This window comes from Mytilus edulis, chromosome 3 (genome assembly GCF_963676685.1).
Source record: "Mytilus edulis chromosome 3, xbMytEdul2.2, whole genome shotgun sequence".
Taxonomy (NCBI): domain Eukaryota; kingdom Metazoa; phylum Mollusca; class Bivalvia; order Mytilida; family Mytilidae; genus Mytilus; species Mytilus edulis.
This window is the reverse complement of record NC_092346.1, coordinates 76,161,718-76,185,231: the sequence shown is the minus strand read 5'-3', so window position 1 is coordinate 76,185,231 and position 23,514 is coordinate 76,161,718. Positions and strand designations below refer to the sequence as shown.

Here is a 23,514-nt window from a genome sequence, read left to right as displayed (position 1 = left end):
TTGTATTATTATTTTTGTGATAAATTGTTGTGTAACAATGAAGGAGGAAATGTGGGGGGGGGGGGGGGGGGTTGAGTAAGTGGGGAGGGGTATGCGGAGCGCTAACAAACATGTCTATGCAGCATGGGCTTTGATCATTGTTGAAGCATCAATGTAAGGGGCATTTAATATCTTAATAAAACTATTTTTATTTCAGATAGTATATATTGTTATCTGATATTGGACGAAAGAGGTTGCCCTGTTATGTAATTGTGTAATATAAGTAACGATCATTTGAAAACGCATATTAAACAGCCAAATGGATGCACAAGAGCTAAAATAGGAGTCATAGATCCTATTGACAATAATTATCTGCCCAATTTTATTGATTTTGTAACATTTGTTTCAAATATGAGCAACTTCTTATCCAAAATCACCAGCACCGTATCAGGACCCACCAGCACAATGACAGGACCCACCAGCACAGTATCAGGACATGAATAAATTGAAAAAATGCTAAATTTTAATAAATTGCAATGTTTTTTCACAAAATAGTTTTGTCGTGTGGATTGCGGTATAGAAAGCGGACTCTATGAGCATTTTTGTTTTATTTTTTCAATTCGAGATTTTCTGAAAATGAGCATTTTTGTGTTACGCTTACTGAAACAGTTTAGAGGGTCAACTTTTTAATGCTTTACATATGAACCCATAAGAAACAAAATTGAAAAATCTCAACTGTTTTTTTCAATTTTTTATGAGTGAAAACGTCAAAAATCATCATTTTCGTCTTTGTTTACATTTTTTCATTGATCACCAGCACCCGTCAGGACCGAATCACCAGCACAGAACATTCTCTCGCAGGACAACCATACCCACCGTGGTTAAAGTGTTTCTTTATCATTTTTTTTACAAAGTATTCATTGAAACGATGTAAATTTATAAAAGATTCACACAAAAATCACAAACTACTACCGAGAAATGTTCATGAAACGGGAAATTCAATTTAAAAAAAATCGCTAAGATGACCGTAAATCATTATCAAAATATTTTCAAGATGACCATAACATATACAGGGATGACTGTGATTGGTAAACAGATGACCGTAATTGGTAAAGGATGACCGTAATTTATAAAGGATGGTCGTAATAGGGGCTCGGTTAGCGGATATAAACATGTTTCATCAATATCTTTTTAACTGTTTGCCGTATTTTGGGTTCATGTATAATGATGCAAAAATGCGTGATATTTAAAGATAACATTTATTAATAAATTACAATTTTGTTTTGGTAAATAATGGAAGAATTACACAGAAGTCAAATAGAATTTTTATCCTTTAATTGTAAAATAAAATGACGGAAGAATATACGTAGATAAAACAAATTAAAGAAAGTTTAACTTGTTTATAGAACAATTTCCTAAAAATATAAATGTAAAGTGTTTAATCTTTTGAGCATATTTGATAAAGTTGTCTCAAAAATGTCCCCCAGCTAATTGATAAATGTGGCAGCTTCGAAGGCATAAATATAATTGTATATACTTTTGAAATTAATAGACTTGAACAATTAAGATTAAGTAATTCTGCTTTATCCGATATAGCCCATTGTTTAGTAAAATATATCAAAGAAAACTATTGTATTGAGTAACAAAATATTACGTGTCAAATTAAGTCCAGTCTGCTATATAAAGTCGTGCAAAACTATTTGGTTCATTAGACTATGAACCAGAATAAAATGTAGTTAGCAGACTGGATTGTCTTTTAAGGTTAGTAAATAGGTTAACATTGTTTAATAGTTTGTTTATAAATTTAGAGGAAACAAGTTTAATGAATTAAAAGATGTTTTCTAGTAAAGTAATTTTATTCACATTCGCAAGTAAAATCGTGATCTAGATTAAATAAATTATAGGCAAAGTTTGAGATAAGATTAAGGTAAATGATTTGAACAAAAGGTTCTTAACTTAAACAAAAAGATATTTAACTTATTCGTATAGATAACTTTTGAACATACAATTCTTATTTTGATACTTGATTAAATATTAAAAGTAAACGAATTAAAGGGAGATAACAGATGACACGACTGTTCATTTATGGCGCGTATACTATTGTCGGGTTTTGTATTATTGTTCGATTTATATCGCGAATTATTTGATGTATAACTATGATGTAAAAGTAATGTAATCTGTAATTGTAACTGTTGTAAATATTGATTAGACTGTGAACCAGAATAAAATGTAGTTAGCAGACTGGATTGTCTTTTAAGGTCCCGTTGTCATGCCGAGTCCAAGCTAGTTCCTAAATAATGTAAAATCAATGTGAGCTGTTCCCCGCAAAAAGAATCGATAAAACCATGAAAGAAAGACCACAACACGAATCACAAAAACGGGACCAAGTTCCCGCATAATACATGTCAATGGTAGTAAATTGCATATTTCTCGTAAACAATGAAATATTTATTGATAACGATGTTAAAATTTTAATACAAATTGACAGCGATACGACGAAAAGTTGAAGAAACAAGAATGTGTCCCTAGTACACACATGCCTCATCTACACTATAATTTTCTATGTTCAATGGACCGTCGAAATAGAGTAAAACCTGTAATTTGGCATTGTAATTAAAAAGATCATATCATATGTAACATGTGTACTAAGTTTCAAGTTGATTGGACTTCAACGTCATCAAAAACCTCGACAAACAACTTTAACCTGAAGCGGGACAGGCGGCCGAACGAGAAGACGAACGGACGAACAAACGAACGGACGCACAGACCAGAAAACATAATGCCCATAAATGGAGCATAAAAAAACATTAGTCAAACATATGAATATCCGGTAATCGAGCCTATCTGTATGGTTTCAGAGGAAGCAGATTAAAATCTTAATTTGTCTTGATATATAACATTGCTGTATATACAAATTGACAACAATTGGCTACACGTACGGTACAAGAGTATTTTAATAGTCCAGTCGACTTGTGAAACAATTGTTCAGATTGTGGTTAAAGCATCAAACTTTGCAGAGTGTTAGTTGAGGTCATAACTAACACTTATAGTTACGGTAGTATATCCTGGTTCATAAGGGATAATGATAGCCTTTTTAGAATTTTCACCACTTTCTAGCACTGCCCACAATTCTACATACACAGTAACCTGAAGTACTGTCATTATACTATTCAGAAATGAATTAGAATGTTTTGCTATCTTTTAAAACTTTAGGCCAATAGTGCTTTTAGATCTTTTATCATGCAGTGAATATATGCAATGTCATTTGAGCAATACATGTCAATTAAAGTAAGCTCGATATATATTTATCTGTGTATCTTTTGAATAAAAACTATTATTGTCAAAATAATAGAAATTTTGAAAAACTGTTATATTCAGTTGAAAATGTATATATAAAAAAGAAGATATGGTATGATTGCCAATGAGACAACTGTCCACAAGAGACCAAAATTACACAGACATTAACAACTATAGGTCACCGTACGGCCTTCAACAATGAGCAAAGCCCATACCGCATAGTCAGCTATAAAAGGCCCCGATAAGACAATGTAAAACAATTCAAACGAGAAAACTAACGGCCTTATTTATATAAAAAAAAAATGAAAGAAAAAATATACACTCATGATTGTACCGTTATGAACACACCGTTCCAGACCGACTATATAAACTGTTAACAACTATCTTGTCTTGTTACACTTCTCTAGATACTTAAATAACAACTGTACTTAGTCAAACATCATGAAACACAGATCAATACTTAATCTTCTGATTTTATAAAATAAAATCATGGCATAACATTTGTTATTAATATTCAACGACAATGTAATTCATGATGTAGATGTAACAGGGATAAAACAGGGAACGTAGCATCCATTATTGAGTTAATAAATAAACTGTATAGTTAAATTCAAATATGCTTCAAGTATTTTCATTAAGCTCATTATAGTATGAAATTCAAAACAGTGTAGCTGTGGCCATTGATTGACACATTAAAATCATTCATTGACTGGGACAATTTAGGTGAACGTTTGTATGTAACGACCAATGCTCACTATGTACTTTTTAAAGACACTTAAACTATGGGGTCACCAAAGGTTCTCAACACCTAAATAAAGTAATTCGAAAAATTAATCAGAAATAACACGATATTTTGATTTATATCAATTATATAAATCAAAACACAAAGGTTATTCCTGATTAATTTTTCGAATTATTTTATAATTAAAGGCGTTAAGAAACCTTTGTTGACCCCACAGTTTAAATGTCTATCGTAGGTACGTCATGAACAGTGGTTGTTACAGACAAACGTTCACGTAAATTGTCCCTGTCAATGGATGATTTTGATGGGTCAATCAATGGCCACAGCTACACTGTTTTGAATTTCATACTATATATATATATATGTTCTGTCAATCTTTTATTTCATATCCTTTTAAAACATTGTTTTTTCTGCTATTTAGTTTACAAAACTTAAATACGGATGCAATAATATTAACGGTGCCAGTTTATTTCACTCTAGCTGGGTATTTCGACACTATAATGTATCTTCACTAATACAAGAACACCTAACGCTAAAAGCAAACGTTGAGGAGCTGATAAAACCTGAAAGAATCAAAGGAAAATCCAAACCCCAAAAAGAATGAGAGCTATGCTTAAAGGAGGTACATTCAATAATTATAAATGATTAACAAAATTTAAAAACAGCAAATTAACATTTATAACATTACAAATAAATCCGTATGTTCATGCAAGTACCGAAGTACTAGCTACAATACAGTGTTACCCTCAGGAATTTACAGCCCACCTGTAGATTTTTCAACCCAGTGGTAGTATTCACATTAACCGTACTAATTTCGCTATATCAAATTAATTCAATACACTTCAACAGACAGTAAGATGGGGGGAAACACAAGCATGGGCAATTGATTTGCTATATACTTTCAAATACAGTTTGGTATATTATGTTTCATTAAAAGCAAAATATTGCTGAGATAATTAATCGGGAATTTAAAAAATGTTTCCATGATAGAGAGGAATAGGGAAACAATCTGAAATTCACGCCTTATCTTTAAAATGTTACTATAAATGAATGTATACTATAGAATGAATTTCATAACAGTGTCGTCGACGGTAAAACGTTTGTTAGTTAAAACTTGTTTGTCAACGGTTATGGTTTTATTCTCACTCAGTCTATCGGAGGCCTTCCAGTGGGGATTGAAATAATCACTATTTACACATTTCGATACATAAAATGAAACGTTCTTTTCACAAAACTTTACAGGAATTTGTTTTAAATATTTTGTATACCATCACTTACAACAGTGTCATTTTTAAGAATAATAATGTTCAGAGCTGATATCATTAAATGATAATACAAAAAATGCAAATTGGTGGCCTTCGGCTGTTGTCTGCTCTATGGTCGGGTTGTTGTCGCTTTGACGCATTCCCCATTTGAAGAGTTCCGGATAATTAAAAATCATTAATTTAGATTTGTTTGTTTAATAGCATAAATCGATTCATTCATTCAGATATTTGTCAGTTTCCCTTAGCCTTTGTCTACACAACTTCTCACGAATTTCGTATTTTTCTTACAAAACTTATAGTTTTGTGATACATTCTTTTGTTATACATTCTTTTGTTAAAGAATGTATGTTGCACCCAATTTTGTCGTTTTTTTTGTGTGTGTCTCATTGCCGTATAAGACAAACTGACTACCCCTTTATTCATATTTAAAACATACGAGATGGCATCAATACAAATCCATGACACAAAATAACAAAATAATCGCTTTCACGTCCGAAAAAAGACAATGAATCAATACTTGCATAGAAACTTTTAAGTATTTTTTTTCTAAAAGAACATGCGATATCATATTAGGAAAATTGATTGTCAAAACATAACAAAAACACAAGTAAAGAAGTTAAAGTATTCAATATAAATTAAATGACAAAGGTAATTCCTCATTAGTATTTCGAATTATTTTATTTAGGCGTTGACAGCCTTTGGTGACCTCACAGTTTAGAAATCTACAATAAGTACGTCGTGAGCAGTGGGCTTTACAGACGAACGTTCACCTAAGCTGTCCCAGTCAATGAATGGTCGTAGCTACACTGTTATGAATTTTATTCTATCTTAACTTTCGTGTTGCTTAGTCTTTAGTTTTCTGTGTTGTGTTTTGTGTACTATTATTTATCTGTTTTTCGTTTTCTTTTTAGCCATGGCGTTGTCAGTTTATTTCCGATCTATGAGTTTGAATGTCCTTCTGGTATCTTCGCCCCTCTTTTATGCGGATTCCGCAGTGACGTTAGTCGACCCGTTACTCTAAAAATAGGCAACGTTGTTTTTATTATTTACCTCACTTAAAATTAAAACAATGGGTACATGTTTTGACTTGGACATTAAGTACAGAAGAATACAGCAAATGCAACTTTAGAGGTGTCATCCCTGCCTTTGTAAGTAATGAGTGAAAAATATAAGTTCATGTTCTGAGGGACATAATACACGTAGGAAAAAAAATACAGGTCAAGGTGAAGCAATGATAACTTCAATAGAAATGCATATGATTCAATAACAATGCCTAGTCTATATAGAATTAAAACAATTGAGGAAAAGAAAGCAGATTAGTTAAAACATGAAACGCTAATCAAAATCAATGTAAGGTAGCAATCCACAGTTAAGAAGAAAAACAATTAATCCACAAAATGTTTAACCATCTTCTTTCCCTTGTGCTTATATGTATGTAAACAGCATTTTCCATAGATATAATTTCAATAGTTTAAATGGTGGTGAATTATAAGTTCTTTTGTATTCTGCAATTTTTGCCATTTAATATTGCAAAACGGGGCTTGACAATTGCGCACGGTCCCCAAAATGTTATTTCAAAGTAGAATTGGATTACCTCTTAGTGATACCTTCTCTTAAGGAAGTTTGCTGCTCAGTTTCAAAATAAATAACTTTCCATAAAAACTAGTATATATTGACAGGGGATTAATTGAGGAATCAAAAAAGCAAAACAATATAGGGGTCTATGTGCTTGTTTTCGAGACATTAGCCATTGGAATTTTGGCGTGAAAATGTTTTCTCTTGATTTTTCCTAGCTTTATCATTGACCAGTTAAAGTTCTCAAAAACTATTAAAAAATAAATAACATTTTATAAGACTTTTACAAATGGCCTATAATTATACATGGAAAAGATTTTTAAAAAGAAAAATGGAGGTCCAAAGGCAATTTTTTTTAAGGATGATTAAAAAAAATGAATAAAAATGAATAAAAACCGGAGGATTTCGAAAATCTGACAAAAATTCCAAAACATGACAAGCAAACAATCTTAAGGCATAAACAGTTATGAATCTAATGATCCAATTAAAATAACTCAATCTTGATGTTCATTTAGAAGAGAGGCGAAAAATATCAAACGGATATTCAAACTCATAGTAAGTCAAATACGAACTGACAATGCCATGGCATTACAATCGAAAACGACCAAAAGACAAACAACACTTTTCAAAAAAAATATAGAAAAATAAAGAGCAACACGAACCCCTTTAACACATGATGCTATATTAATTAACTACTGTCTAAAAATGAATTTTATAACAAAATATTTTATTCACCCGGGTCAAAATGCGAAACCAAACATCTAATTCTAGAGTGCTACAATAGTATGATTTACGTTTCATTGTATTTTCTGTGTTCTGGTAGCTGTACATAAAGATTAAAATAATACTTTATAAGTGGGATCAGTAGTAAATATTTATAAAGGTAAGCAGTTAACTCTGAAATGCAACAAAAAGTGATTTGACAAATCCTTGGTCAAAGTGTTAACTATCAGCGTGTCTATCTAATTGTTTGGTTAACATTTTAAACTTTTCCTCCTGTGTTGGACTTTTTATATAATTTTTTTTTTCAATTATCTTAACAGGCGAAAAGTTGTAAACATAACGCTATTTCAAAGCTCTGAAAGTTAGGAAATAAAAATAAGTATTGACCATCAAAGTGTTTAACCATTATCTTTTCCTGGATTTCTAACAAATTAAGCTAACTGTTTTCGTGTTTGCAATCAGCATTTTCCATAAGTTGAAATTAATTTTAAATAGTTAAAATTGGAAAACATGATACTTGTTTCTGTCTGTATGTCAACATTCTGCATTTATTCGCATACAATATGATATAAGGAATCCTTCAAATGTCATATGGTCCATAAACTATTGGGTTCATAATTGATTTCAATACCTTTGAGTGATACCGTTTATGCAGATAAATCTCATCTATTTAAGAATTGAATGCTTCTTTTTGTAAATTTATTGGGATGTAAAAGCTGTGACCGAAGTACATTTTGTGTATGAAGCGCGGAAGCGCTTCATTCTAAAAATGTGCGCACGGTCAACGCTTTTACCACCCTATAAAGTTACAAAAAGAAGCATTCAATACTTATAATTACATTTTTTTAGCTATGATCATGAAAACACGAATTTTATATATTTTTTTATTTAATTCACCTGTGCACTTTATTGTTGGACCACATGTTATCATGAATAAAAAGTTGTATTGAGCAATGCAACTGCTTACGGAATAACACGTGATGTGCAGTTATAGCCAATCAGAATAAAGTATAACAATGAAACATACATCTAATGTAATTATTAAATGATAGAATAAAACGTTGGTGGTTTTTTCGCCTCATCTTTTCGTAAAATTGAATCAGAAAGTTCTTGTCAATCAACGTTTGATTTACAATAATTTCTAAACCTTTGTCTGGTAAGAATGTGAATATACAAAATTTCGAACAAGACATATCCCATAAAACATCCTTATCAATAGAATTGAAATGTATTCCACAAAAACTTTTCATATTCTAAAAATTCAACAGGGTCAAAAGGTAAAACTCAACATCTTACTGTTGAGTGCTACGTATACAGTGGATATAACTTCTTAACTCTCATCAAATCTGTCAAAATCTGTCAGGAAATCTGTCATCCTAAAACCTTTAAGACAGTCCTAACCTAGAACTGATTTGGTCAGTTCTACGGCTAGAACAGTTTTAGACCGTTCTGCTGACAGTTCTACGGTTATAACTGATTTGGTCAATTCTGTTGATAGTTCTACGACTTGAACTGATTTGGACAATTCTACCTAGAACAGTTTCAGACAGTTCTACCCTAAAACTGAACCTGACAGTTGTACTTAGAACATTGTTAAGGCCCATTTGCTGTTTTTATTCTGTCCTGAATTTGAAACATTAAAGGAGTAGGTCCGGTAAGGACTCATTTTGGCCTCAAATTTCAGTTTCATCTGACGAAATATTTTGGCCACTTTCTAAAGACTTAAGTGTCTATTTCACTTGATTTAATTAGTTTAAGTGAAAGATTTTAACTGGTTTAGTCATTAAAAACGATCCGAATCAAGCTCAAATATGATAAACCTCTCAAATATGCCAAAAAACGTCACTTTTCAGATGGTTTTTGTCAAAAATGAAAGTGGCCGCATCCGTGTTCATCCACAACCTTTATATATGTTATGTATTATCATAAAATACAACTTACATTTCAATATTAAGGATGAACACGAATGCGGCCACTTTCGTTTTACAAGGAAACTGTCTAAAATTTAACTAAAATGATAGAATTTTTGAAGATTTCAGTAATTTAGCATGACTTAATGGTGCTACAACCCGATATATGTGCATTGTATTGTCAAAAACAGCCCATATTTATGTAGCAGAAGCATTCAGCTGTCCAATAAATAACTAAAAGTTTACATTTTAACAATTTTGTAAAACTGTTATATTTTGGGGCCAAAAAGGGGTCTTACCGGACCTACTCCTTTAACAACTATCATTAATTGTTTCATTTGATGACCCCAACTTGCGTACTCATGTTTCTATGTATTGTTTTGAGGAGGAAATGCTCCTCCGTAAAACAATACATAGCGATTTGAAGACACTGGGGATCAAATAAACTTTTAACTAAAATGCTTATATGTAAAAATTAAATACCAGTATGTTTCTAAAATCAATATTGTTTGGTTTGGTGTTTGGTTTGCTTTTGTTTCTTTGTTGTGGTCATACCTGTACAAACGCCTTTAGAACCTTTGTAGTAACTATCACAGCAAGTGTCTTCCCGAACTTCTTTTCCATTGACGATTCTTAAATAAAGATAGATCTGATTTAAATTAAATTAACTGATTTTTTTCACTAGACAGGAATTTCCAAAACAATTCAACTAATATAAGATATACATTTGTTAATTTTGAAATACTAGTATAATTATCATATTTATATTAAATATACTTTGCATCACAGATCAAATTTATTCGTTCATTGTGTGTTAATTTGTGTCACTTCGTTTTTTTGTATTGAGTTGAGCCTTCCATTTTAATTTTTAAAGTGAGTCTTTCTATGTTGTGAAGTTCTACTATTGTGTCAGAAAAGGAAAAAGTTTGGTACCATTAAAACATTCAATCCCGCTGCAATTGTTTGAACCTATCCAAAGTCAAGTGGTTGTCGTCTGTTAATGTGGTTCATAAATGTTTCTCGGTTGTTGTTGTTTTTTTTTTTTTTTTAGATTAGACCGTTAGTTTTCCTGTTTAAATGGTTTACACTAATTATTTTTGGGGCCCTTTATAGCTTGCTGTCCATTGTGAGCCAAGGCTCCGTGTTGAAGGCCGTACTTTGACCTATAATGGTTTAATTCTATAAACTGTTACTTGGATGGAGAGTTGTCTCATGGGCACTCCTATCACATCTTCCTATATCGATGGAATATAACATTAAATGTAGTAAAAATATTATGTTTCACATAAATTTTGCTTCAGCTGTAGAACTTTTCAGGTGTAATTTTATAAAACATTTTATAAAAACACCAAATAAAAAAAAATAATGGTGCTTTGAAACATAAAAGATGTATACATGTCTATGACAAAGATTTTTTTACTGCAATGAAATGTAGGATTAATTTCCTACAACTGTCAAATTCAAGAGAATAGTTGTTGGTTTTTTTTTTATCCCTTTTCGTATGCAACCAGGTGTGAATACATTGATTTGGTATTACATCTTCATTCAGTAGGTTCAAGTCTATTATATTTAAAAAAAAAAAAAAAAAAAAAAAAAAAAGACAAGAGCTTAGAAAAGGTCTATTATTGACAGGTCCTGAAAACAGGCCTGCAACTGACCTCATACATCGACATGACTGCTTTTGACCAATAAGGGTCTTCGGACGTTCATGTATTAGTCTTAGCTCTTTACTTATTTATAAAAATATTAATTCTATTCATCTTATTTGATTAGATTTTTAAAGGTACTAAATTGTATTTCCGTAAAGCCGATATAGCAAGGATAAAATAAAAAGAACAATGGAATCTACATTTAGTTCTTCCTACCAACTTCATTGCTGTTGCAATATTTGTGTATGTGAAGACTTACGCTGTTGGTGACGAATTTAAATCTGGTCTAAGACCGCAATTAATGACTCCTTAATGAATATGGATCACTTAAAATAAACTTTATTTCTTCTTTTTTTCTAAATTTTGGAAGTATTTGAGTAGATTTTTATTATGTAAAAATGATTAGGCCAGATGCAAAAACGTAATGTTTACAGTTTTCGAAAAAAAAAAATCAGTTTACCTATCCATAGTGGTATGGGTGTGTATTGCCTAAATTTGTAAGTTAACAAGTTTGTTTTGTCTGAATGTTAGATATATTTTGGACTAGTGGTCTGTAGCCATTAAATTCTTTATCGAAGGCCATTTATATATCTTGAATTTGTACAACCTGGAAATTATAATTATCTGTATGTGTCTATTTGTCTTATCAGATGAATTTAATGTGTGCAAGGATCACGTATCGAATTGGAATTTGATTGAACGCGAAAAGAATTTTTATGTATGTATCTTCATTTATCTATTGATAATTTGTCATAGGTTAGACGATACTTGGTCATGTTTTCTGAAGATTTAAAGCCCAAGGAATGAAATAGCAGACATAGCTTGTTAGAACAAAAAAGATAAATTGTTCAACCCTTTGAGTTTTTTCTTCTGCTTCAGGATAAATTTGATACTTATATATACCTTAAATTTATTGTTTTAAAAAAGCACACAATGTTATTTAAATCTCTTTTTGAAATTTAAAATTAACTCTGTAAATATTTGAAATACGACCATTCAACATCAGATGCTTACTTTATTGGTGAATGTCCATGTATTGCTTTTAAAAACTACCTTGACCAAAAACTTTCACCTGAAGCGGGACAAACGAACGAACGAACGGACGAACGAACGGTACAACGAACAGACGGACGGACGGACGAACGGATGCACAGACCAGAAAACATAATGCTCCTTTAATATCGTAGGTGGGGCATAAAAATAATAGACTGGAATGTCTGAGAGAAAAATTAAATAAACGATAATTTTACCTACATATTTGACCCATTTCATTTTTGGTTTGTTATAAATATGTACCCTCAAAATATTAGCAAAATTCGAAAAAAGCAACTCGACTTTTGTAACTCGCAACTCGACTTTCGTAACTCGCAACTCGACTTTCTTAACTCGCAACTCGACTTTTGTAACTCGCAACTCGACTTTTGTAACTCGCAACTCGACTTTCTTAACTCGTAACTCGACTTTCTTAACTCGCAACTCGACTTTTAATTACTAGCAACAAGACTTTCGTAACTCGCAACTCGACTTTCTTAACTCGCAACTCGACTTTTGTAACTCGCAACTCGACTGTTGTAACTGGCAACTCGACTTTCGTAACTCGCAACTTGCAACTCGACGATAAGAAACATGTATGTTTATTAATACTTTTGAGAAACGTTTAATGTGCATTTTTTTGTTGCATTGGCGTATTCGTACACTGCCTAAATGTATACCTTACATGGTCCAATTTTTCTTAATCTAGGATATATTTGAATTTCGAAATATCCCAGTACTAGATTTCATTGGTTGGGCATCAGGATAATCTTATGTAGTCCCTGTTCACACAATAAGGTACAACATATTACATTCGAACAAAAAACAGCTCATACACTAGCCTATCTACCTGCCACCCGGTTTAAAGGACAATAACTCTATATTTAACAGGAAGTTGGAATGCGCAATGCAATCACAACATTTTTTCAATAGACACAGACAATAGTCTTGAATCATAATGGACCGTAATTCTTTGCTTATTTCCACTTTTGATTCTGTTGTTTTTATCTATATTTTATAATAGGCACAGCCATTTTATTGAACAAAATCATTCCTCTTCGCTGCATAATTTATAGATGATGCATAGTGATGCACGTTGACTTAATATGAAAGTGGATCTGTAGTTCTCTCCCTTATTGGTATAATCAGTATCAGAATGTTCATTATTATTTCCTTTGTTTAAAACTGTAAATTTCATGTTTCTTTATTTAATGTTTTAAATTATGCTTATTCAGTACATATTTGTCAAATTGAATGAATGATATGAGACCCCCCCCCCCCATTTAAAAAAAAAATTTAGTATGACTCCTTCTTCCCCCAAAAATGTGAACATCCCCCACCCCTCCCCCCCCCCCCCCCCCCCACCACCACATCCTATTTTTTTTAAATTTTAAATTTCAAAATATACCAATTCATCAAACACATTTGACATGGTAGATAAAAGCATACAGAGAAAATGATTTCGTTCTTTGCTAGATAATTGATGAAACAGACTATACTTAATAAAACTATTGATTGGAGAAATTGAGTTATTCCTCTTAGTATAAGACAATGTAAAAGAAAACGTCTGGTTGTTCCCCTTTGTTGTTTATAGTCGTGCAAGACCATACAATCAAATTTTATGTTTTATTTTGCTCTTATTGTAGATGACTGGTAAAAAAACAGATTTCATTGGTTTATTTTGATATTTACAAAATTAAGTAGAAAGGCTTCATACACAAACATGGTGACAAAACACTTTTTTATATTACAAAACTACCTCATAGGTTACTAGAAGCAATTAACATGTAAACAAATTACATGCTTAAGAACAATGTTCAAACAATTACTGAAACGATGTGCCTCGATTACATATCAACTGTAATGTCGAATTATCTATGTAGTTTACACTTTTAAAAACAGATTTAATTATAATATTTTCATTTCTTTAAAGATAAAGTGAGGTGAAATAAAACAAAAATGAAATTTGAAATTGATACTTTAAGTCAGAAAAGCATTGGCTAAGGAATGAAATAACCTTAAAATATTGAAATATTATGGAACTCATTTTTTAGATATTTGTTTTTTTCTAAATGTTGGGAGAGGGCTGACTTTTTACATGATATAGCATTGTCATTATTTTGGTCTCAAATCATAAAAAATAAATCTAGAGTCTAATGAAATGTTGTTAATGACATTTTTATGAGCTATTGAAGACTAAGTTGGTGATATGAGGCAAAATATTATGTTAAGAATAAAAACAAAGGAATCTGAACATCTGACAATATTTCCTAAACCTGACCCGAGTACATCCTTAACTAATCAGTTATAAATTATGCGTAAATAAGAAATTGCCAATTCGTTTAAATCTTTTTTGTAAGTTTTTATAGTGTAACCTTAAAACTATACTTCAGTTGATAAATAATATATTAAACGTTCTTTTTGCCACTGTCTGCATGATGACAAAGATCGAAAATAGTTGAAGTGTGTAAATGGTTTAAAGTATCATTAGTTCACCTTTCGCAACTACAATTCCATTTACACAGACTTCAATAATATGGTTTAATGCACTTTATTCTGCATTTTACCTTTGGTCTGCTTTGATATGACCGCGATCTATAAAGTCTTAATTGTACGCCAGAACGGTCTACCTTGTTTATCTTGGCATGACTGATCGGACTGAGCACTATCAATCGGTTCTACGGCTAAAGACTGAAAAAGTTTTAATAGTCCAGTCGATTTGTGAAACAATTGTTCAGATTGTGGTAAAAGCATTAAACTTTGCAGAGTGTTAGTAACATATAGCTATGGACCCAATTCAGAAATTCAAAATGGTGGCTCTAAGCTGCCATTTTGAAATCATGTCCAAAAAATTAATAAAAATAATTAGAAAAAATATGAAAAACATATTACTTTACCAATTTTCATAACCTTTCGTATTTCTTATGACAAAGAATATCAACTGAAGACTATTGAAGTATTTAGTGGCCATCTTGAATGGTGGCCATTTTGGAAACGTAAATTTCCAATATATCATTATTCGCTATCCTAAATTGTTATTTGAATTAATACTATCAGATTATTACATGGCATTTTTCATATCGCATGTATTATCAGCCCTAGGTTCAATATCAGCCCAAGAGCCGCATGGCTCGAGGGCTGATATTGACCGAGGGCTGATAATACATGCGATATGAAAAATGACATGTTACAGTATGATCTTTTTATCATATGCTTCAACAGTAGAGAAAAATAACAGATTCATATATTGATCCTTCTACGTGGTTCCCGAAAAGAAGTTGAAAGAGTAAAAAGTTCACGGACGTTGGACCCAAAATTTGATACATTCAATATGAAATCTTTCTATCATATGCCTCAACTGTGGAAAAAAAATCATTTAAATATTGACGAATCGACAAAAAATAATTCAACAACATACATAATGAGCATTGTTTGGAAAAGTCAACTTTTTTAAAGTAACTTTCTAAATTATGTTTCAGAAAAACTTAAAAACTGCATTTATTTAATATTTTTTTTTTTTTTTTTTAATTTAATTTAATCATTTTACACAATATATTTTCCACTAATAATTCAAATAGTTATTTTGTACACTACTTTGTAATGTTTTTCACTGAAAACGTAGCATTGAGGTGTATTTTCCGGAATTTGCCGAGTATCACCGGAATGCCATGTGATAACGTTACGGAAAGGCATGTGATAACAATCGAAGCATGTGATAAACTTTTCATATCAGCCCGCTAAGCACCAATTCGGAAAATATGGAAAATACTTTAATTTAATGCTATTATCATACGGTAAAAATCATATGTTATTTAGTCTAAGTATATGATAATAAGTTTTATATGCATTTACAACTTGTTTTGCTAATCATTTATTTATGACTGTTGCTATTCATATAGGATATATTTACCAAGTGCTCAAATAAGGCATGCATATATTAACAAAATAAATGTATCTAAAGAAATACGTAAATTATTTTAATTGCAGTTTAGCATGAATGGCTTAGTTACTTTTTTACCACCACAAAATGCGTATATACAATATGAGTTAGGACCACTGTATGTTGAAAAGGAAAAATACGTAGCTATTACAATCACTGGAGCTGATAAAAAACTAATAAATAAATAGACTGGAAAGAATTCCGTAACGCCAAGAGAGTACATGTGAGGATTTACAATGCCAAGCAAATACAAAAAGAGCAGACATAGACATTTGAGCTGCTAATCAGTCATTCTTTGTAAGCATACATGTCATTTGTGATGAATATACCATATGACTATAATAACTTCTTGCAGCACGGGCTTAACTAATTAGTCAAGTGAACACGGTTACCAAGCAAATGTGTAAAGGCAGTACTATATAATAACTTCTTGCAGCACGGGCTTAACTAATTAGTCAAGTGAACACGGTTACCAAGCGAATGTGTAAAGGCAGTATTAAGTTGTACTACTCTTTGTGAATGTTGAGGACAATGTGATAGAATGTGATCGACAGAGTGTGGTTTGATAAAACATGTACATTTATTGTGAGATATTTTTAACGTCAATTGAGAACATTTGCGCAGTTGGTGTCCTTATAACATTACTTGTATGATATAAAACCCATCATGGCTGCAATCAAGGTTTTTGAAAGTTGTTTCAAATGAACAATATCAACAAAACGAATTATCCTATATTCAGACAACTATTATATATGACAGGAATACAAATATTTTCCTGCTTTATTTGTACTGGTAAAATACAATTCTCCTGTTATTCTAGTTGAACAAGCGGTGGCACGAATATTGATTTTAGCGAAATAGTTCATTTTATGATCCTCTTCAAGGTCCGCGTTTTAACTATGTCGATTACTTTTGAACATTAGAGACAATGATTCAATTTTCAACAACTAAAGTTTCAAGTGTTGGGTGTGAACTTTTGGATAAAAAACAATAAATGTAGATTGTCGGAAAATATAAAGTAATTTGTACCCGCTACGAAACAGAAGAATAACTCGGGGAGGGGGATAGACTCGCTTTTTGTTCTTTTTATATAGCTCAAACAAATACATTTGTATATCTTCGACAATATATTTATTTTTTTATTTTTATCGAATAACGACTTCCTATTTTGGCTTAAAAAATTCAAGATTTTTCAAGGTGGCCGCCATTTAGTATGGGTTATATTTTCAAAAATGTTGTTTAACAAAACAATTGGAATCAGCACTGTTATTCTCTCAACCAGGTTTCATGTCAATATCTTTATTTTAATTTTATTTTCATGATTTTTTTAAATTAATTTAAAGAGATCAAACGGCCGCCATTTTAAAATGGCAGCCTCTTCTGCCAATTTCGACTTTCAGAGTGGGTTCATAGCTTAAAATGTTGTCAATGACATATACTACTACTATGCCAAATGTCATGCTTTAACCATAATCTGAGCAATTTTGTCAAAAATCTGCAGAAATCGACTGGACTATAACGTTTTCTGTTTGTGGTTAATTCAGTTGATTTAGAATTAAACAGACCAAAATTACCGATTTTGACTACAATTTTGCTTTTTGTTATATTGTACTCCATTACGTGTTATATGATAATTGTCTTTGTATGCCGGATGCTAGAAGTATATAACAGGATAAGAGAAAACGATGCATAAATGTTAAGAGCAAGGCTGCCAGTGACATTAACAAATATGGAGATCTAAAGATAATATTTTATTTTTATTTGAAGGTAATCCTCAGAGTAGTAGTCAGGATTAATATGCCTTGCAAAAATGAAAAGAGAAATCTTGGATACAGTGATGAAAATACAGTCTGAAAATTCCAGAATTGGCAAATCTAACATTGTTAATTACAAGAGAACAAAATCATTTTGGCCAATCGTAGATAATTAAAAAAAATAATTTCCCCAACATGTCACTGTTGTCACTACAGTTGATTAGAAGTACATTTCGCATGGAAATTTTAGAGTTCCCATCGGAACTTTCAACTTATTATAGCCCAGCTTTTATATAATATTTTCATTTAATTCCCTTACTTGACCATGAGCATATTTAACGGAATGGTGTCTTCTCTATTGTCCCAAGTTTTATGGTACAATTGAGAAGCTTAAATGTTGGACAATCAGGAATTGTTTTGATAGTGATTAATTTGTTTGTATAGGGTGTATAAAAGGAATAGTGACAGGTAAACAGTCAGTGTTAATTATAAAACATGAAATAAAGGATATGATCACGTTTCTCCATCATTTATAATCCTGGTACCTTTAATAACTACTCCAACATTTTGTATTTTTGTATACAGGAAAAGAATTTCTTGTTAGAGAAACGTGATTTTTTTTACATAAGGGATAAAATGGAATTTACTTGTAATTTGAGTTACAGTAAATCCCGCTCAAATGTATATATTTTCGTGGATAAATGAAAAATTACATGTTCAGTGGCTTCGTAGAAAGCGGTTATACCGTAGCCTTCAACCCAAAATCAGTCACGTAATCAGTAAATGAATTTGTACCTGGTTTGTTGTCACCAGTGTCTTCTGAAATTTAAAGCCTAACATCCTGAACAAGATGGGATGGAACAAGAGGTAATACATACCCCTAGGAACACTGTCCATACTGCGTTGTTGGTTACTGTCTCGTAATCAATAAATACTGTTTCTGGTTGAAGTTGTAACTGATTTTGTGTCAAATGCATAGATTGGCTACTGAACAATTGTATTCTATTTGTTAGAACTAATTCAATATTTAAATATTTAGAACAGTAGATTTATTTAAAATGTTCAAAAAACTAGTTGAATAAGTAAAAAGAAATTAAAACGACATTTATTCTTATCTTTAGTTTCCTTGTGCAGAATGTACCAACAACTAAAACTATTTGTTGATAAATTGTAAACATAAAACATTTTTGTACGCAAATTCAACTATTTTGTTATATTTGTCAAAACTAAGGAAAGCGTTCAACCCAGAACTCTGTCACGTAATCAGTAAATGAACTTGCAGCGGTTATGTTTTCAGATGGATCAAGAGGTAGTACTGTAGTACTGTGGCTCGTCGTGTAAGTCTCGTGATGTCTACCGTTTCTTTATAATACGACTGTAGTCCACATTTCTGTGTCTTTCACCAAATCCACTGGGTAAAGTGGAAAAACAGCCTTTCACGGTTACCCCTCGGAACACTTATGTGCTGCGTTGTTGGTTGCTGTCTCGTAATCAATAAATACTATTTCTGGTAAAAGTTTCGGAAGATGTTGTGTCAAATGTAAAGCTGGGCTACTGAACAGTTGCATTTATATTTTGATTTGTTAGAATAAAATGGTGATCTATTTTTTTCATATTTGTCATATTCAATACATTTTCCTGGTAAAAACTTTATCAAATATAAAATGTTTTCCCATATTTGTCTTGATTTAATAGCAGAATGAAGTATCTTTTATTAAATTTGACAGTTTAAGTTAAAGGTAAAAATATGACTATAATTCAGAAATAAGGTCTAACTGTTAAAACAACAATTAACCCTATGTTTAACTATGCTTGTGATTACAATTGGTCAAACCAAGATGACACCGGGTTAAATATACGTACCATGAAATTATATTGATATTATTTGGAACTTTCTCATCCCTTCTTGTCTAATGAAAAGTCAGGTTTTTTTTCATTCTAATTTTCATATTACATGCTTTTCGATGCACTATAAAATGCTATACATGAATGATTTTTCTTTGTAGATGAATTAGGAAAATCTGGCCTGTGGACATGGGGATGATCTTACACTGACACACTGCGTCCTCATGGGATAACTATTATTGAACTCTTTGAAATAAATTTTCTAACAAGGTGAACATTCGCCTGAGGAAAATAGCCTACCATGATTAAAGATCGATGTGTCGTAAGTATCCCGGTAAAAAATGGTTGCACTCGATAGTATATGATACCCGGTACCGTGGTTGATATTCAACAGACAGAGAAAAAATATGTTTCTGTTTATTTATTTGTTTTGTTTATGATATCGATTAATTGATATAAATACATATATAACTATTTTCTATAGTGAGATGTAATATTTTCTGCAAGTGTTGTTTTAGAGTAACGGAGAAATAAGTAAAAAGCAAGTCAAGACGATCACTTAGATAGTGAACCTTGCCTCTAATTAGTTTTATTTCTAGTTAATTGTGCACATTGTACAGAAAGAAAGGTACAAAAAAAAAGATTGAAAAATCACTATGGGTACCTCAGTACTTGTATTTCTGTGCATGGTACGAAATAAATTGGTCATGATAAAATGGAAGGACCGGTTTTGTCAATGTTGTTTACTACACAATGGCCCTGTTTTGTTTTTGTATATGACCCGGTTTTGTTCCGTTTTGAAACCACTAATTTATAAAAAAAAATAAAAAAAAAAAAAAAAAATAAAAAACAACGTTAACACGGACCTGTATATTGTCCATCAAAATACATTTAATATATTTGTTTATGTAAAAAAAAATGAAACCTCATGTTCTAAAATTGATTTTAAACGGGCACTTTTTGAAAAAGGTAGTACACATTTTTCGAATGCAAAACGTATACCATAATGCATGATATAAGTCTTACACAAACGGGATTAACAAAACAGACATGGTAAAAAGAAAATTAACTTGAGTTTTTGAACATAAATAAATACTAAATACTATACAAACATGAGTGTACGCACTGTATAGTCGCAAGTGCATGGACAATCGTTATAAAATTTATTGTGAAGGTCTATAAGATAAAGGTTTTTCTTAAAGTATGGCATAAACTCACATTGTTCAATAACCAAAAAGGAGTGATGGTCACACAAAACCTGCCAGACGGACATGAACACATTACTATCATTAAAACCAACCAAAAAAACATAACATTTACAAACTAATCAAGATAATAAGTTCAAAGCACAAAAAATATCCATTGCGCGAAATAGGAGAAAATATAGTTGACCTTTTACTGATGGTATTAGAGTTACGGACTTTAAAACTTGAAATATTAATCTTATTCATAGTCATCAACTATTATCAGTGTGAAATTCTCTTGCTAGATTAACAGATACTCATTGTGTTAGGAAATTGCTAAATTCTGAAAATGAAAATAAAGGCTCAATTCTTTTTTATGCAACTATTTGGCCCTTCACTTTCAGTCCTGGTTCATTAACCTTGAATATTTTGCATTTTTGTCGAGCCCGAATCAACAACTTTGTCAAACCTTCATAGAAATTATGAAAATTAGACAGAAGCTTGTATATGATCAAAACACAGTATAAAACAAAATTTTGAAAAAACATTTATTTTCATTTTCCATATTTTACTTATAAATGAACCTAGTTTTATCTAGAGTTATCATTCAGATTCTGTCTGAGGTTAAACATTTTTAGTCATCAATAACTTTGTCAAACCTTCATGGAATTTTGAGAAATTTGAACAGAAGCTTGATAATGACCAAAATGCAGTATCTAGAGCAAAGTTTTAAAATGTTAATTTTCATGTTTTCATATTCTATAGATAAATTAACTTAGAGTGCATTTTTTTTCTAACACAAACAATGCAAACGGCTAAGCGCGCATATGTTTTGATCATTTGTTTCTAACATACGTTTGCAAAATTTAAATAAACTTTGACAAACGTTGCTCATGCTAAAGATGCGTCTACATTTTGCCGTTCATCGTTTGTTAGTACAAACGCTACATTTGTTTCTAACTTCAACCTGATAAAACGATGTATTTTTTTCTACTTTTGTAAACAGTATATTTACAAACAACATGTGCATGATTCATTGAAAGTTCAAACTGGGTCAGTAAAGACTTATTAAACGATGTGTTTGTTTTTACTTTTGTAGCGTTTAGAAAACTACAACAAACGCCACAAAACATTTACAAAATTTTGGTAAGAAAGAAATGTTCCCAATGTTTATGCTTATTAATATAATTGTCTATGCTTAAAGTTTGTTACACATCAAATACTTTGTCGAACCGTCATAGAAATTTATGAAACTTTAGCAGAAGCTTTTTCATGATTTTGTAAAAGTTCATTAATTATTATAGTACTTGGAGAGAAACTAATCTCATAGACCAAGAAATACCATCGAAACAAAAAGGTGGTTTTTTTTAATTACACTTTCACACTGAGAATAGCAATCGTAGGCGTTCAACATGCACAAGCTAAAATTTACCCTTTTCAATTCTTTTTTGTAAGCATTAAGGATACACGTATATCATTTTCAACATATTAATGACATCACAGTAGATGACAACCGACAATGCTCTAAAAACTATCGAAATTAACAACTTAATTCACTATTCATTAGAACAAACATAATTTTGAAAGGAATGAAGAATTATACAATTTTTTTTATCAAATCTCCTATCAATTCCATCTACCCTTTTTATTCTATCAAACTGTCATTATTATTAAACTACTGTCTTCCGCAAATAATAGTTATCAAAAGTACCAGGATTAAAATTTAAACGCCAGACGCGCGTTTCGTCTACAGAAGACTCATCAGTGACGCTCAGATCAAAATAGTAAAAAAGCGAAACAAATACAAAGTTGAAGAGCAATAAGGTACTCCTATTATTTTGTTTTATTATGCGTTGTTCAATACAGAGAAAACAGAAAATGTACATACACAGAATTTAATTATTACAAGATGAACACGGACTTTATAGATGAACCAATATCGTCTAAACCAATAGGTTTTGTTTTGAATTCAATTATCGATCAAAACCATGATTACATGAACCTTCCGGATGAGAAGTTGAATTATTACTTTCAGAAATGCCATCCTCAATAATTCATAATACCTGTAATGTAATAATATGCTTACTTTTGTTCATAACAAACTCCTTCAGGTTTCCCAGTAATCCGGTAAAATAAAATGACCACAACACAACATTTAAGTATCGACATATCTAACCATATTGGTTAACTTTGTGAATGAAACTGTTGGAGGAAGTATCATTAAAGTACTCTCATATAACATTATGATGACGTCTTAATACGGAAATACAAAATAGTAAACAGGAAACACTATGGAAAGCATTCACATGATTTAAATCAGACGGAGTTCAAATTTGAGAAAATATCTTGTTTTGTTTTTATAGCGAAATTAATAACAAAACTGGAACGAAAATTTAGATGATGTTCTCTCACTCAATAATACAAAATTTGGTGTCTATGATGAACGAATCTATACCATCGAACTATAGATAAAGGATACTCAGATACAGTTACGTCTGCCTCATACCTTGACTTACATCTAGAAATTGACAATGAGAGTCGGTTTAAAACAAAACTCTACGACAAAAGAGATGATTTCAGCTTCCCAATTGTGAACTTTCCATTTCTGTGTAGCCATAT

The 23,514-nt window shown here is 31.3% G+C and overlaps 1 protein-coding gene across 1 annotated transcript in view; it reads right to left on the bottom strand.

Moving 5' to 3' along the window:
* Window positions 1–23,117, bottom strand: part of LOC139517474 (uncharacterized) — a 77,635-nt gene extending 54,518 nt beyond the window's left edge. The window contains exons 1-2 of the mRNA XM_071308574.1: window positions 22,982–23,117; window positions 10,047–10,123 (exon numbers count right to left, since the gene is read on the bottom strand). Coding sequence (XP_071164675.1) covers window positions 10,047–10,123; window positions 22,982–23,064 — 160 coding nt within the window. The 5' untranslated portion in view covers window positions 23,065–23,117. The remainder of the gene's footprint in view (window positions 1–10,046; window positions 10,124–22,981) is intronic.
* Between the last annotated feature and the right edge of the window lie 397 nt (window positions 23,118–23,514).